At 35.1% G+C, this 15,504-nt stretch overlaps 1 protein-coding gene across 2 annotated transcripts; it reads left to right on the forward strand.

Annotated features, from left to right (window-relative positions):
* The first annotated feature begins 6,129 nt into the window (after positions 1 to 6,129).
* Positions 6,130 to 13,073, forward strand: LOC132063158 (peptidyl-prolyl cis-trans isomerase FKBP42). Of its 2 annotated transcripts, XM_059455603.1 has the most exons (8): positions 6,130 to 6,203; positions 6,374 to 6,426; positions 7,079 to 7,261; positions 10,580 to 10,669; positions 11,413 to 11,597; positions 11,679 to 11,801; positions 11,900 to 12,052; positions 12,513 to 13,073. In XM_059455603.1, exons 2-8 carry the CDS (start codon positions 6,393 to 6,395, stop codon positions 12,837 to 12,839), a joined length of 1,095 nt encoding a protein of 364 aa, XP_059311586.1. In that variant the 5' UTR covers positions 6,130 to 6,203; positions 6,374 to 6,392; the 3' UTR covers positions 12,840 to 13,073. The 2 variants fall into 2 exon arrangements, with proteins under 2 accessions (XP_059311586.1, XP_059311585.1); XM_059455602.1 differs by lacking the exon at positions 6,130 to 6,203 and having other exon boundaries at positions 6,315 to 6,426.
* The last annotated feature ends 2,431 nt before the right edge of the window (positions 13,074 to 15,504 follow it).

Raw genomic sequence — 15,504 nt, forward strand, 5'->3', positions numbered from 1 at the left:
CTTGAAGTCTCGCCTTAGTACTACCAAAGTTTTGCCATTTCTTTCAGCAGTAGTGCGCATTATGCGTCAAGAATCATAAGATCAATTCATATAAACCATGTATAAGAGTGTGATGTTAGGATGACAATTTCCTCTTCCCGTATCGTCTTGAATATGGATCGAGAGCTGGACTGTGGTTACAAGTTGCCCTAGTGTGTCCAAAGAACTTGCATCTACCACATCTGTATGTGTACTTTGTCGATTCTCTTCTTGGGCGATATCTTTTTGTTTGTTTTCTTCCAGGTCTTATTTTAACATCAAAGCGCATTATTTTAATATCCATAATGTTTTGTGGAATAATCCATGAGTCTTGATTTCCAACCGATAGTATTTCACCTTTGTATGTCTCTCGTGCTTGTTTCTTGAACCAAATTTCGCACAAAGATGTAGATTTTGGCAAACTTCTTTTGTCTATAATCGCCATGGCATGTGTGCACGGTAACTCGTCGCCTTGGAACTCCAAGCACTCACAAGTCATATTCTTCGTGTCTACATTGTATTGATATCCTTCATCTTTCACAACAAATTTGACGGAGTTATGTTTTCTACCCGTGGAAATTGACAATATAAATGAGTGATATTTTTTCGGCAATTTTCGATTATGTGAGAGTTATGCCCTTTCCGATACTTCCCGTACAAAGAAAATAAGAGTCCGCTCCTTCCGGCGAACTATTTATAAAATAGGGTCACAAACTTGTTCCTTTGTCCAAGATAACTTTTGTGTTTGTTTGATTTTAAACTATACATTGCTCATAAAACTAAGATTTGAAGTGTATGTTGGTAAAATCTACTTACTTTCATTGTGAGTATAAAAACAAGTCATAATTATGCCCTTACCTAAGATAATTCCATGCTAGTTAAAATAAGAATCGCCTTCCTACAGAACGAAGTATAAAAACGGGGTCATAGTTCTTCCTTTATCCAATGATAACTTTTGTGTTTGGTTAAAATTAAACTATGCATTGCTCACCAAACTAATATTGAAGTGTATGTTGGGAAAATGTACTTACTTTCATTGTGAAGCCTCTACTTATCTTTTCAAGCAGAATCTTTTCAGCCCAACATGTCAGGTCATGGGACGGTCCTGTTGCATCCAATTTTCTCTGGTAAAACCAATTTTGCAGCCTTGTTCTGGATGTAATCAATACATGCCATTATTGGCAACTCCCTTGCTTTCCTCAATACGTAATTCATTGTCTCGACATTGTTCGTCGCGAGCATGTTGTAACGCCCGTCGGTGTGGAACGAACGTGCCCATCTTTCTCGGTGGTTCTTCTTCTATGTATTCTCAATTTTGGGTCGATTTGTTGTATCCGTGACATATAGGTACGAAACTCGCCCTCGTTTGTAGGTAGTTGCCGCATTGTAGAACAAAGGATAGGATCGCTCGTACGGGAAATATTTTTGCAAGTTCTTCTCCATGTGGTAGATGCATATTCCATGCCGGGTATCCGGATACGCTTTTGATTGCGCTGCAATTGACGCGTGGCGATCGGAAAGAATTGATAGGTCTTTGCGCGTGCCAAACACCTTTTTCACGTGTCCGAAGAACCACCCGTAGGATTCATTATTCTCGCAGTCCGCAATACCAAATGCTAGAGGAAATATGCCGTTGTTTCCATCTTTTGCTACGCTATCATGAGCACACCGCGGTATTTTGATTTCAAGAAGGTTGCATCCACCATTATTACCGGTCCGGCAGTTGTTTCCAACCTCAATTGATGCTCCATAAGCGAAAAAAGCATACTTAAACTTATTGTCGCAGTCCATTTGATGTTAGCAATCGTCCCAGGATTTCTTAATTTCATCATGTGAAGATATTGCGGTAGAAGTGTGTAGTTATTTTCCGGCGTTCCTCTTATGACATTATAAGCGTGTCGGAGGGAACGCCATGCTTTGTGGTAACCAATGTGCAAGCCATATCTCGCTTCTCATTTCTTCAATGACAAATTTGGGTGTTATCTCTCAGAGTGTATGGCGTACTAGGTCCGTAATGTATTCCGCTATGACTTTTGAAGTTGCATTCCTCATGTCGAGGCGATGAAATTTATTGAACAACTATGTCTCTTTTCAAAGTTAACTACTTTGAAAAGTTCGATCCTCCGAACCTTGAACCGTGGAAACGCCAAACGCAGTTGGTTCAACACATCCGATGTAATACCGTTGCGTGCATGACTTTTCTACCTTGTACCGTTGATGACGAGTAATTGCAATGTTATTCATGCACTTTTTCACGTATCTTTGTCTTTGAATAAAATGCCAACTTCTATTTGATCAATCGATGCACTAGGTGTCAAAATTTGTGTATCATTTTGTATCCTCTTCCTCTTGAGTGTCTTTCTTTTGTTGCATGGCCGTGTTTCTCGCCTTTCAACCGTCATGCTCGGAGTAAGTGATACAACATTCATCAAGTTGATGCCGAGAAAGGTCATTGTTTACAACTTGCTCAATGTTTGGCGATTGCCATCGTAGCCGCCGAGGTGTCCGGTTAGGAGTTACTATCTCGCTCCGCTCATGTGGAATCCCAAGGTTATGTCCAATGTGGCGTGTTGTTCATCATCCAAGCCAATTTCGACATGTCTTCTTCATAAGCAATGCAAAGTTGTTTGTCAATTTCCTCTATGGTTTGTCCTTCGTCATTAGGATAGAGTCATTATGATGTTCTTGTAATGGGTTGTTCTCCGCATCACCGAATTGAACTCTAATATGAAACGGGAATTTCGAAGTTGTCATTGTTGTTGAGCAGTGCACAAGCAAGTGTGAAGATCAATGTCGTTTGTTACACGCATCCCTTTGATGTTTTCTCACCGGTGTCAAACCATATGTTGGTCTCTTTTTGCCGAGTATCTTGTGTATGCCCCGCAAATATCCGTTGAGTGAATTGTTGAAAATTTACACCATCATTGACAAGTATTAGCTTGGTTTCATGATTAACATAATTGTAGGTGGCGTCCCATTTGCCGTCAAGGCTACGTAGATGCATCTTGGTGTCATTTTTTTGTTAAACTTCCCGCATAAAGAAAGATTCACTTGAGAAAAAACCAAAATGAAATGTATTTAAGTTGTTAGTTTTGAAAATTTAAGTTCTCATTTCTTCCCACAGACTTTGCATGTAAAGTCATGATGTATGCCGACACGGCATACTCTACCATTTTGTAAACAAGTTCTCGCCGCTACCAAAGATTCTTCAAAAACGGAGTAATCGTTTCGCAATGCTATTCCAATGAGATTGCAACAGCTTATTTTCATGAAACCGAAAAACCTCCTCTCGTCTTTATCCAATTTAAATCAAATCCATCCAACAAGCTTGCGTTGGTTTATACTTCTATATAAACCAACACAACTTTTGGAAGAAGGAAAAAAAAAAACACTTTACTTCGAAAATCGATATAATCACATACAAAATGAACCAAAATCAACATATTGTACATGTTAATGGTGGCCACGGGCAAGCACATGAACATGCCCATCTTCATAACCAAATTCATCCTAATATTGCAAATTTGCAAATTACTCATGAAATTGCTGATATCAAAAGAGACATAGATTTTCTGAGGGCTCTTTATGGTGCTCTAAGCAGAGAAAATGATGATCTGCGAAGAGAATTACGATTTGTAAGGCAGAGGTTATTCCAAATTACACCGGCCAAATTGACGACGGGGCAATTTGGAATGGTACACATGAAATTAGAACCGATGTACTTATGAAGTTAGGATTTTATGTTTTGTGGACATATATATATTTAAATGTATGTGTAATGAAGTGTAAGTATCCGTAGGTTTGTAGAATTTTACTTTAATGGCTTCTAAATAGAAGTATTGCCTTCTCCGCATACTTGTTCGAAGTTTGTTCACAACATTGCCGATAACGATACTATACTCTTTTGTAAATTTAACTTTTGCCTCCTCCGGCATGAGCACTTTTTGTTTTGCTGATGATAATGCACTAACTGTTTTTGGTTTAAAAAAATAAAAAAAATGAAAACCTCCTCTACCTTCATCCAATTTAAATCAAATGCCTGCAACAGTTATTCCAATTAGAGGATTGACGCAACTGGACTAATTTATACTTCTATATAAACCAGAACTTTTGCCTTCTCCGGATACTTGTTATGAAATTGGTTCACAACATTGCCGATAACGGCATACTATTCTCTTTTGTAAATTGAACTTTTGCCTCCTCCGGCATGAGCACTTTTTGTTTTGATGATGATAATGCAATAACTGTTTTTGGTTTAAAAAAATAAAAAAATTGAAAACCTCCTCTACCTTCATCCAATTTAAATCAAATGCCTGCAATGCTTGTTGCAATTAGAGGATTGATGCAACCGGACTAATTTATACTTCTATATAAACTGTAAATTTTGCCTTCTCCGATACTTGTTATGAAATTGGTTCATAACATTGCCGATAACGATACTATTCTCTTTTGTAAATTGAACTTTTGCCTACCTCCGGATAAGCACTTTTTGTTTTGCTGATGATAATGCAGTAACTGTTTTTGGTTAAAAAAAATAAAAAAAAAATGAAAACCTCCTCTACCTTCATCCAATTTAAATCAAATGCTTGCAACAGTTATTCCAATTAGAGGATTGACGCAACTGGACTAATTTATACTTCTATATAAACCAGAACTTTTGCCTTCTCCGGCATACTTGTTATGAAATTGGTTCATAACATTGCCGATAACCATACTATACTCTTTTGTAAATTGAACTTTTGCCTCCTCCGGCATGAGCACTTTTTGTTTTGCTGATGATAATGCAATAACTGTTTTTGGTTTAAAAAAATTGAAAACCTCCTCTACCTTCATCCAATTTAAATCAAATGCCCGCAATGCTATTGCAATTAGAGGATTGACGCAATCGGACTAATTTATACTTCTATATAAACCGTAAATTTTGCCTTCTCTCCGATACTTGTTATGAAATTGTTCGGAAAGTTGCCGGAACGGCATACCGTACGCTTTTGTAAATTGACCTTTTGCCTCCCGTATTGCAAGCTTGCCTTAATTCAAGTTTAAATCGATAAGCATTGCCGATTTAAATTGAATTTATTATTATTACAATTTCAAGTAAATAAGCATTGTATACTAATTTAATTAAGGTATAAAGTAATTAAAATCGAACAAAGCAACAAATCCAATCAATTCTATTTTTGTTGATTAATTTTATCATGCGCAATTTTCAATCCGAGCCGTATGTCATCCGTTTCTTAATAATCGTGTCGTAGAAGATGATTTTTTTCAAATATTAACAATCTAAACTCAATAAAATCGTTAAATTGAGTTGAATTAAGATTTGTACCTTTTACGATGTTGTAGCAAAAAATCAATCGAGAAATCAGCTTGGAACAACGATTTGAATAATGTGAAAAATTGGGAACGAAGTTGGCCTGGGTTAACGATATGAAAGAAGCAAGGATTTGAGAATAACGATATTTGTTTTTATATGTAACGGTCAGGGGTAATAATGTCTTTTTACTATGTTGCTTTTGGCTCGGAAGGGCAATAATTAAAGACCACCATTTGCATACTTTTGCCTTATGAGCGGAGACTTTGGCATAAGTATGCTTGGTCCGGCATAACTTTGGTAATTCCTTCACAAGTTTATGTCGGGTCCGGCATAAAAGTTTGCCCATTAAAAGTATGCCCCTACAGGCATAAACTTGTTAAGGAATTACTAAAGTTATGTCGGACCCGGCATACTTATGCCAAGTCTGCTCATAAGGCATGAGTATGCCGGGTCTGACATAAATTTGATAATTCCTTAACAAGAGTATGCCGAGTCTGGCATACACGCGATTCAAACCTTGCCTTATAATTTTTTTTAATTTATACTTGAGCGGGAATGTGAACTCAAAACCTCGCCGATTTCTATGCAACGCTCGAAATAGAATGCCAAGGTAAAAATTAAAGATTAATAATATGAGGAAAGATAATTTAAAGACCACAAATATGAGGGGTAAAATTTAAAGACCACCCCAAAAGAAGGGCAATCCGCGCAAAAAAATGGCTTGTTTTCTCTCCGTCGATCTGGAATCTTGTTCGATAATTTCAAAGCAAATGCTCAACTGCCCACATAAACCCATAGCCTGCACATCAATTTCATGCGACTTTTGACACCTATACGAATACTCCTTATCTGTCAAGAAGATTAATACTTGGTAACCCTTGTAAATATTATTCCTCTTCTTGTGAAATCCCAGTTGATTAATACTCGTAAATTGTTCAATTAAGCTACTTTAATTTTGACTTTTTCTTTCCATAAAGATTCCATTTCTTTTGAGCTCCAGTTTTCATAATACAATCTTTTTATTTTTACATTGGAGTGAAGGGCACTTGGGTTTCAAATAATGTCTCAAGTAGAGGAGGAGCATTCATCAATAGGTAATGCTTTAACTTATGGCTAAATGATACTCCTTACTATCATTTATAAATTCTTAGCTCTTAATTCAGATAAATATGATCTATTCTGATTCCTTGGTATAATTGGGGTTGGAAAGTTTTCCCAGGTTATATTATTCATCTTTGCCCCCTTAGCTTTTTAATATGCTTTTGGAATATGAAGTAAATTTCAAAATTTGATACTGACAAAGATAATGCTGCAATATGAAGTAATGTATTTTAGAGACATTCATGTTGTTCTTGAGAGAGTTTTCCACCTACTTGTTGGATGATAAATTTGGTTAGCAACAAAGTTGGGAGTAATTTTGCCATATTTGACAACCCTTTTTCTCCTTTTCAAAATGGAAGCAATGTGCTGCGAGGTTCAACTAATTTCACCCAAGAATTTCTTGGGAATCCTATAAGTATTGTAATTTTATATTGTCATTGTGAGTTCCTCCTGCACCTTGTTTTGGTTTTATCCAAGTCCACTTAACTAGTGACTAGCCGTATATCTTGCGGTTAAGAATTGGGATCATGGATGCTAAACTAACTGTTAAAGTGAAGGCTATTCTTTGGGGAGAAGTTAGACCTACAGTCTTAAACTGCTTCTTCATACTTGTTTCTGAAGAAGGTTTGTTTAAATTATATACAGATCAGGGTGGTACTGACGAAATCATCACTGAAGGCTCTTCAGTCGGTCGTGGAGAACTTCCACAGGATGATGCTGGGCCGCCAAAAGTTGATACTGAAGTGGAAATCCTCCATGAAAAAGTAACCAAGCAAATTATTAAAGAAGGTCATGGTCAGAAGCCATCGAAATACGCAACATGCTTCTGTAAGTCAAAGCTAAGATTATTGTTGTTTGGTTGTTTTTTCACCTTCCTTCACTATCCCAACTTCTGGTTCCAGAAAAAAAGCTGTACCCCTATTATATTTTGACTGGTTGAGAATGAGCAGTTTCTCTCTTAAGCTGCCGCTAGGGCTGTTCACAGTTTTGGTTAAAACCAAAACCAAACCGAAAATTTAACCAAACCGAATAAAAAACCGACATTTGGTTTGGTTTGGTTTATTAAATTTGAAAACCGATAATATTTGGTTTGGTTATGGTTATAGTAAAAAATAACCGAATAAATAACCGAACCAAACCGATAATTATATACATAAAATTTATAATTATTTATATGTATAATATTAACTTTTCATAAATAATTAAAGATATTTTATACCTTTTAATTATTAATTTAATTTTGGTCTACTTATTTTTAAGGCCCACATCTTAAAAGAATATGTCCAAGTCCAACAATCCAAGCCCAACTCTAATAAGTCGTAAGCATAAGGGTAAAAAGTAAAAATCCTACTATCTCTTTTCATTTTACATTGCCATCAGCATGTCTTTCCCTCAATATGCAGCAAAGTTCGCCTTTGTGGGCCGTGAGAAAAAAAGAGCTTCATAAGAAATTTGAAGAATGTAGAGAGAGAACATTTGAATTGTCAGAAATAAATTGAAAACCGAACCAAAACCGAACCAAACCGACAATAACCAAACCGGTGGTTATTATTTTACTTGGTTTGGTTATGGTTTTAGACATTTAAAAACCGACTAAATTGGTTTGGTTATGGTTTTAACCAATAACCGACCCAAACCGAACCATGAACACCCCTAGCTGCCGCTATTTCATGAAAAATGTTCTTTTTTGCAATTTCAACAATCTTGCTATTATCTTGAGAAGGATTCTATTCGTTGCCTTGGTTCAGATATATCTATTTGAGTTAATCGGTTGGATCCTAGCATGTTTTCTGCACTGCTAAACTACAAGTATCTTGTTTTCCTAATAGCTTTCTCCTAATGCCAGTTGTTGCATTCATCTTCTTATGCATGTTTAGGAAACATAACACCTGCTTTTTTATCTTTGTCGTTTCTCTGAATCGTTCAACTCATGCTTATCTTTTTTTTCTTTGGTCAAGTGCTCTTTATCCATCTCCTAGATACCTTCTTTTCATGTTCTATTCCTATTTTATGACAAAAGTATCTAGAAAAAGGATCTCTTTGTTTTCTTATGGAGGGACTATCCCTCAACAAAACATGAATGTGATAGCTATCAAAAAAGTTGAATAAGTAAAATTGTTGGTTGGTTTGCTGAGAACTTAATACATGGACTATAATGCAGGAGCTGTAATAGATGTAGAATAATCAATAAACTATTGATCTTTGTTATGGGACAAAATAAATTTGATTTAAATTGGAGAAAGTTTTTTATCCTAACAATTCGTTTGGCCAATATTACTTCACTTTATCCTATCTTGTATTTGTTTTATTATCCTAAATGATTAAGTTACGGTTGAGTTTATAATTATTTATTTATCTCAAATACTAAAAAGTTTTAGGGGAAGTCAAATGAGGTAAATTAAAATATGAGAAATATGAATTAACAACTCCTGCATTCCTATTCTAAACATAGAAATTTTATTTTGTACCCCTTCAAGTAAATTTCTAAAGGGGAGTCTTGGCGTAACTGGTAAAGTTGCTGCCATGTGACCAGGAGGTCACAGGTTCAAGCCGTGGAAACAACCTCTTGCAGAAATGCAAGGTAAGGTCGCAGTACAATAGACCCTTGGGTCCGGCCTTTCCCCGACCCCGCGCATAGCGGCAACTTAGTGCACCGGGCTGCCCTTTTTTTTTTTTTTTTTTTAACTACCCTAGCTATTAGAAATAAATGAGAAATAACAAATAAGAAGTTATTTGGTAAACAAATAGTAACACAAAAAGACTCTTTATCATTTGTCTTCCGACACATCTATTGCTAATAAATGTATTTGTTTTACCTATAAAAAAGAGTATAGTTATCCCTCATGTATAAAATAGGGAAAAGGCATCATTAACCCCCTGAACTTTGGCCGAAGTTTCTACGATACACCTTACCTTTTCAAGGGTCCTATTACCCCCTAAACTTTTTAAAAACATAATAAATACCACCCTGAAATTGGATATCCAAACTCTTATGAGAGAGTGACACACACTCTCCTTGCCACATGTATATTTAATCTTTTTTTATTTTCCTTTCTTCTTCTCTTTCCTGTGCAAGCCTACCATGGCTGCCCCTTTTCCTACTTTTTTTTTTCCAGCGAGATTCAAAACACATGGCCGGAATTTGAAATTTTGGCGACAAAAAAATTTCCGGCGAGCTTCGAATTCCAGCGACAAAATCTATTCCGAATCTCATATTTGCCGGAGTTAACAAGATCTTTTGAAAAAAGAAATTAAAAGAAAAAAACTTTAAGCTTTAATGATGATTAATTTGGTGTAATTAAATGTGAAGTACCCAATTAAAAAATGACAGGTGTATATTTTTATCAGATTTTATGTTTCTCACTCTCTTTGTGAATACACTCTCCTTGCCATGTCAGCATTGAGGGTGTTATGAAATAGGACCGCTGAAAAGGTAAGGTGTGGCGTAGTAACTTCAGTCAAAGTTAGGGGGTAATGATGCCTTTTCCCTATAAAATAATATGAAAAGTGAAAACTACTGCATGTATAAAAAAATATTGTTGTTCTTTATATGAAAAAAAAACTAGTACTTAGGTGTTTATTAATGTAAAAAGTAAAATATAATAAAAATTTCCGACTTACACTATGAAATCTAATACCATAATGTTAAGGCTTGATAATCAACTTTAATTTTCTAATCATGATTATTTGATTCTATAAAGTAATAAATGTAGTGATTTGATGGCAAACCGAGAAGCTAACCGAAAATATAGTTTCTACAACTAGTGTCCATCATCTTTCATAACTGGAATCTCATAGGTGCACCAAAAATTAACAAGAAACAAAATACGAGGCTCGCGGCATAGCAATCCCTTCTCTTCGAAAGCTCTGTTAGTTCTCACTCCAAATTATCCATATGGTGCCAAGTGTGCTACATATATGCGCTGCATATTTTTACCCTCTTTTTACGGCCGCATTATACTTTTAATGGTGGCTGGCATTGACTATTGCATGCCACACAGATTCAGTGCAGTCCATCACTGCAGTCACTAGTTAATTTTGCAGTCTCTTTGTTGTATTTCTTGTATAATTATTCAAATTTCGATGAGATTGAGTCTGTCTTTCTTCCCTTTCAAGTGCATAAAATGACTGGAATTTTCTTTATAGTGCATTACAGGGCATGGGCTGAAAGCACCCAGCACAAGTTTGAAGATACATGGCATGAACAACAACCTCTTGAGCTGGTTATAGGAAAAGGTATATATCCATTAACGATATTGCAGGACATTCAGCGTCATTATTTTGATTTCTTTTTATCCTCTGTGTTTTTGCGATAGTAAATTAGCCATTGATGCTTATAGATTTTGTGATAGCTTGCTTCCACATGTATGTGTTTTTCTTCATGGAAAAAAAGCAAGTGTCATGAAATGTTATAAAACTTTAAAGAAGTTACAATAGAGTTGACGTAGTGTTTTTTTTTCTTTTTTCTTTTTTCAAACCGGCTTATAAGCGCCTTTTGCCTTATCTATGTGTTTGGTAAACACCCAAAGTACTTATAAGTTAAAATCAACCAAAAGTCATAATTTGTTTACCCCCAACTTATTGCTTTTCAGCTTATGAGCGCTTTTAGTTTGACCAAGATTTTTACTATTGTATCCTTAATATTTTTTCTAATTATCAAAATACCTTCCGCAAAACAAACTCCTAACTTCCCTCTATTCCATTTCCGTCGTTCCCCATTTACTTACAAAGATACATATGAATTTAGAGGAGGGCTTTTAGTCATTTACCAAAAAGAACCTTATCAACAATTTTTTGCCAAACACATAAACTACTTACTATCAGTTTCAGCATTTCCATCAAAACACGTACTAATTGCTAATTTGTGCAATCAGTTTCACTGTTTCAGCACTTAACACTTCTTAGTTATTTACCATTAAGTAACCCATACAGGCTCTTACAATATAAATAAAATGTGTTGTCCTGTTGTTTTCTTGCAGAGAAAAAGGAAATGACTGGCCTAGCTATTGGCATTAACAGCATGAAATCTGGTGAGCGTGCTCTATTGCATGTTGGCCAGGAACTAGCCTATGGAAAAGAAGGAAGCTTCTCTTTCCCTAATGTCCCACCTTCGGCTGATGTTTTGTATGAAGTCGAGTTGATTGGCTTTGATGAGACCGGAGAAGTGAGTTGTTTGTTCCTTAACTAAATTCTGGTTTATACTTGAAGGTGCTGGTACTCATCTTTTTCTTTGCAATATATTTAGGGGAAAGCACGAGGTGACATGACAGTAGAGGAGAGAATTGGGGCAGCAGATAGAAGAAAGATGGATGGAAATGCTTTATTCAAGGAAGAGAAACTTGAGGAGGCTATGCAACAGTATGAAATGGTCTCACCACTGCTTATAATTGATTCGCTTATATTTTCCTGTGCCCATATAAGTTCCTCTATCCTCATAGTACATGGTATTCTATTTTTGATCCTTAGGCCATAGCATATATGGGAGATGACTTCATGTTTCAGCTGTTTGGTAAGTACCGGGACATGGCTTTAGCAGTAAAGAATCCCTGCCATCTTAACACAGCAGCCTGTCTGCTGAAGCTCCAGCGATATGATGAAGCCATTGCACAATGTAGCATTGTAAGCATACACTTTTTCAACTTTTAGATACGAGTTTACTCAAACAAAAGGTTTAGATACGTGTTGCTGCCTCCTGTTTCTGTAGATAATTTTTTCTCCTAGTTTGTTTTGTTTATGTAGCTTACTATCTTTTTGTTAACTTATGGAGACTCTGGAAAATGGAATCTGCATGGCCTTACTTTCTCTTGTAGAAGAAAGACCTACAAGTTCATAATTCTTGCTAAAGACGTTGCCCTGTTAATTTGCTATGATTTAATTTTGTTTTGGCTTTTTTTTTTTTTTTACCGTTGAGAGTACAATCGTCCAATTTCTTTCAGGACTAAGTGCATCCATGCCAGCAGTAGAGCAGCTAAATATGAAATTTATTTGCGTTATCTTCCTAAACTCATCATTCGGAACTCTTTTTTCACAAGTTTTGAGGTTAGTAAATGTTGAGCTTGATTCACTGATTATGAATTAGGTTCTGGCAGAAGATGAAAACAATGTGAAAGCGTTGTTTAGACGTGGAAAGGCTAGGTCTGTACTTGGTCAGACCGATGCAGCTCGTGAGGACTTCCTTAAAGCACGTAAGCTTGCCCCACAAGATAAGGCCATTGCTAGGGAATTGCATTTGATTGCAGAACACGAGAAGGCCGTCTATAAAAAACAAAAGGAACTTTACAAAGGACTGTTTGGACCAAGACCAGAGCCTAAACCAAAGTCGAGAAACTGGCTGATTGTCATTTGGCAATGGTTGTTATCACTCTTTTATATGCTTTTCAGGCGTAAGGCGCGCAAGGATGACTAACTGAGTTTGGAGAGAGGTTATTGCTGATGCCAAATCTGAGAAACTACTTCCCACCATTGGTAATCCAGCAATAAACTTCTGGTGCTCTAGAAGCTTTTTGAAAATTTCTAACCAAAGAAATAGGGAAGAAATTTGTTGTTTTGATTATGTAATTTTATTAGTAAGATAACAGCTTGCTAATTATTTTCTCATTCTGATTTCAAATGTTTGCTAATGAAACATGCATTCTGGATATTGCAATTTCCCTTGGTTTATAAGTAGACTTTTCAGTTGTTTTGTAGTAATAGTTCTCCCCTGCAAGCTACAGCTGACACAATGAGGCAAGTCTGTATGCATATATAATGCCTGTTATAAGTCTACAGATGAAATTCATTGGACATTTATAGAATAGGGCACAGCAAGTATGTATATCTTTTAGGTAGGTATGGGAACTCTTTGATTAATTAAAGCTTTAGATGGATCAAGCAATTTTATTTTCAGACAATGTTCTACAAATAGAATTGGAGGTCTGAGGCTTTTTGTGTAGTAAAAAAATGTTAAACTAGACTAGAAGTCATATCAGTTGAATAAAATTTATATACATAGTTACAATGAGTGATTAATCAAACTGAATAGGCATGGACAATGTTTATATTGGGATTGCAAAAGAGTATTTGAAGTAAAAGTTTGAAACTAAAAGTTTGTGGAAGTCCTGGACGGTAATATTGAAAAATTAGTTTGTGAGATTTAAGATTATTGAGTGAAATTAACATTTCAGGGGAGAAATACAAACTTTTTTTTCGGTGTTATGACCTTTTTGCAAGGGATTCACATCAGAGATTTGGAAAAACACATAAGAGATTCAAAAATGTCATTTTTTCCTATTCAAATTATAAGAAGGCAAGAGATCTCATTTTCTTACTTACAAATATCATGTATTAACAAATATGAAGGGAAAAAAAGGACAAGCATTTGCCATACTGAACTGAAAATCCTGAAATACTCTAAAGCTCTGTAATTTGTTGTTGGTACAGTAAGTAAACAAAAGGCGTTCTTCTTTTATTGAGGGTGGGATAACAATTTTGGATAACTAATCCCGCAATAATTAATCTTGGGATAACTTGTTTCCCAACCAAACGAGCCCTTCTTGTTAAACAATTTGCCTCTGATTGAACATAAGAAATTACTACTACTACAAAATTTTCCTCAAAGTCTGCTTTGTGCTGGAAAATTGGGGTTGAATAAGAAGTTGGTAGAGTCAAAAAGAAATGCAACTCCTGAAAAGTCAAAAAGAGTCGTATCCTCTGAATTTACTGATTGGACCTCCCACCAAATTCACCAAGTTGGACCCTTTTTTTTTTCATTTTAAACGACGACCCTACATATTTACAAAATTTTACTGTACTCCTAAACTTTAAAACAAATGCGATTTTAGATAGCGATGGAACGTTTACAAGTTACAAGTTTCAACTAAGTTTACTGTTGTTGGCATAAAACGTAAAAGATTTGGAGAAGAGAAAAATGAATAAGGAAAGAAGAAAAAAAATAAAATAAAAAGAACAATAATTAATTTTTAAAAATAAATTTGAATACTTCTTCTGTCAAAATTTATGTGTTACACTTTTTTTTTAGTCTTTTCTAAAAAGAATGTCACATTTCTATATTTTTAGTACCAATTTTATTTTATGAGATAATTTACAGCTACACATTTATCTAAGGCTTATTTTGGACCATAAATTTAAAAACTCAAACACAAAATTAAAAACTCTTCTTTTCTTTCTTAAATTCTATGTCTAGTCAAATGATCCACATAAATTGGGACGGAGGGCGTGCCATATGCTATTTGCTTTTTTTAACTATTATGCATACAAAAAGAGTCACTCCCTATGTGACTCGATGCTCTTTTTTTATTTTTATTTTAAATTACATGAGGGTACAGGAAGGGGAAATGAGAGCGATGATTATAATGTGGGATTCGAATCATCACCGATAAGAATTTAAATGTTAAACTTGCAAGACATGAATAATTTAGATGGTTTTAACCTTTTAGGTATTAACTCTCGAACTTGGCTTTTGACATCTCAAATCTGCTTGGGGAGCGAAAGTTGCGTTTTGATGCTAAAGAATCACGTCACTATGCATACTGCTCTCCAATGATTAAATTCAAACTCATTCTTTCAAATCAAATTCAAACAGGCAACAATTTTCTAGAAAAATCAAACTCGGACACCAAGTGTCCTAAAATTGAATCAAAGCTTAGATTTCTACGCCATTCGTTTCACTTTATTTGTCATAATTTAATTTTATACAAAGTTTAATAAGAAATTATTTTAATAATTATAATTTTAAATGTGCTATAATATTCAGATATTTAAAGTTTATACTATTAAGGGTATCATAGCATTTGTGTGGTTAGTAAATTTATTAAAGAAATATAATTTTCTCTTAAGAAGTGCTAATATAAAATATCGACAAACCTAGTTGTACTTATCAAATACCAGCAGTCGCTTGAGAGGGGTAATAAGAAAAAAAAAGAAGAATCAAGAAAAATAGAACATGTGTTATAAAATAATAAAGCAAAGAACAAGAATAATTGTAGAGAAAGAGAGAAGAGGGGAGAGTTCTTATTTCTCTTGTTAAGGATGAAATACAAAGAGAACCTCTCTATTTATAGGAGAGAATACAC

The sequence above is a fragment of the Lycium ferocissimum genome, chromosome 7 (assembly GCF_029784015.1).
Source record: "Lycium ferocissimum isolate CSIRO_LF1 chromosome 7, AGI_CSIRO_Lferr_CH_V1, whole genome shotgun sequence".
NCBI lineage: Eukaryota > Viridiplantae > Streptophyta > Magnoliopsida > Solanales > Solanaceae > Lycium > Lycium ferocissimum.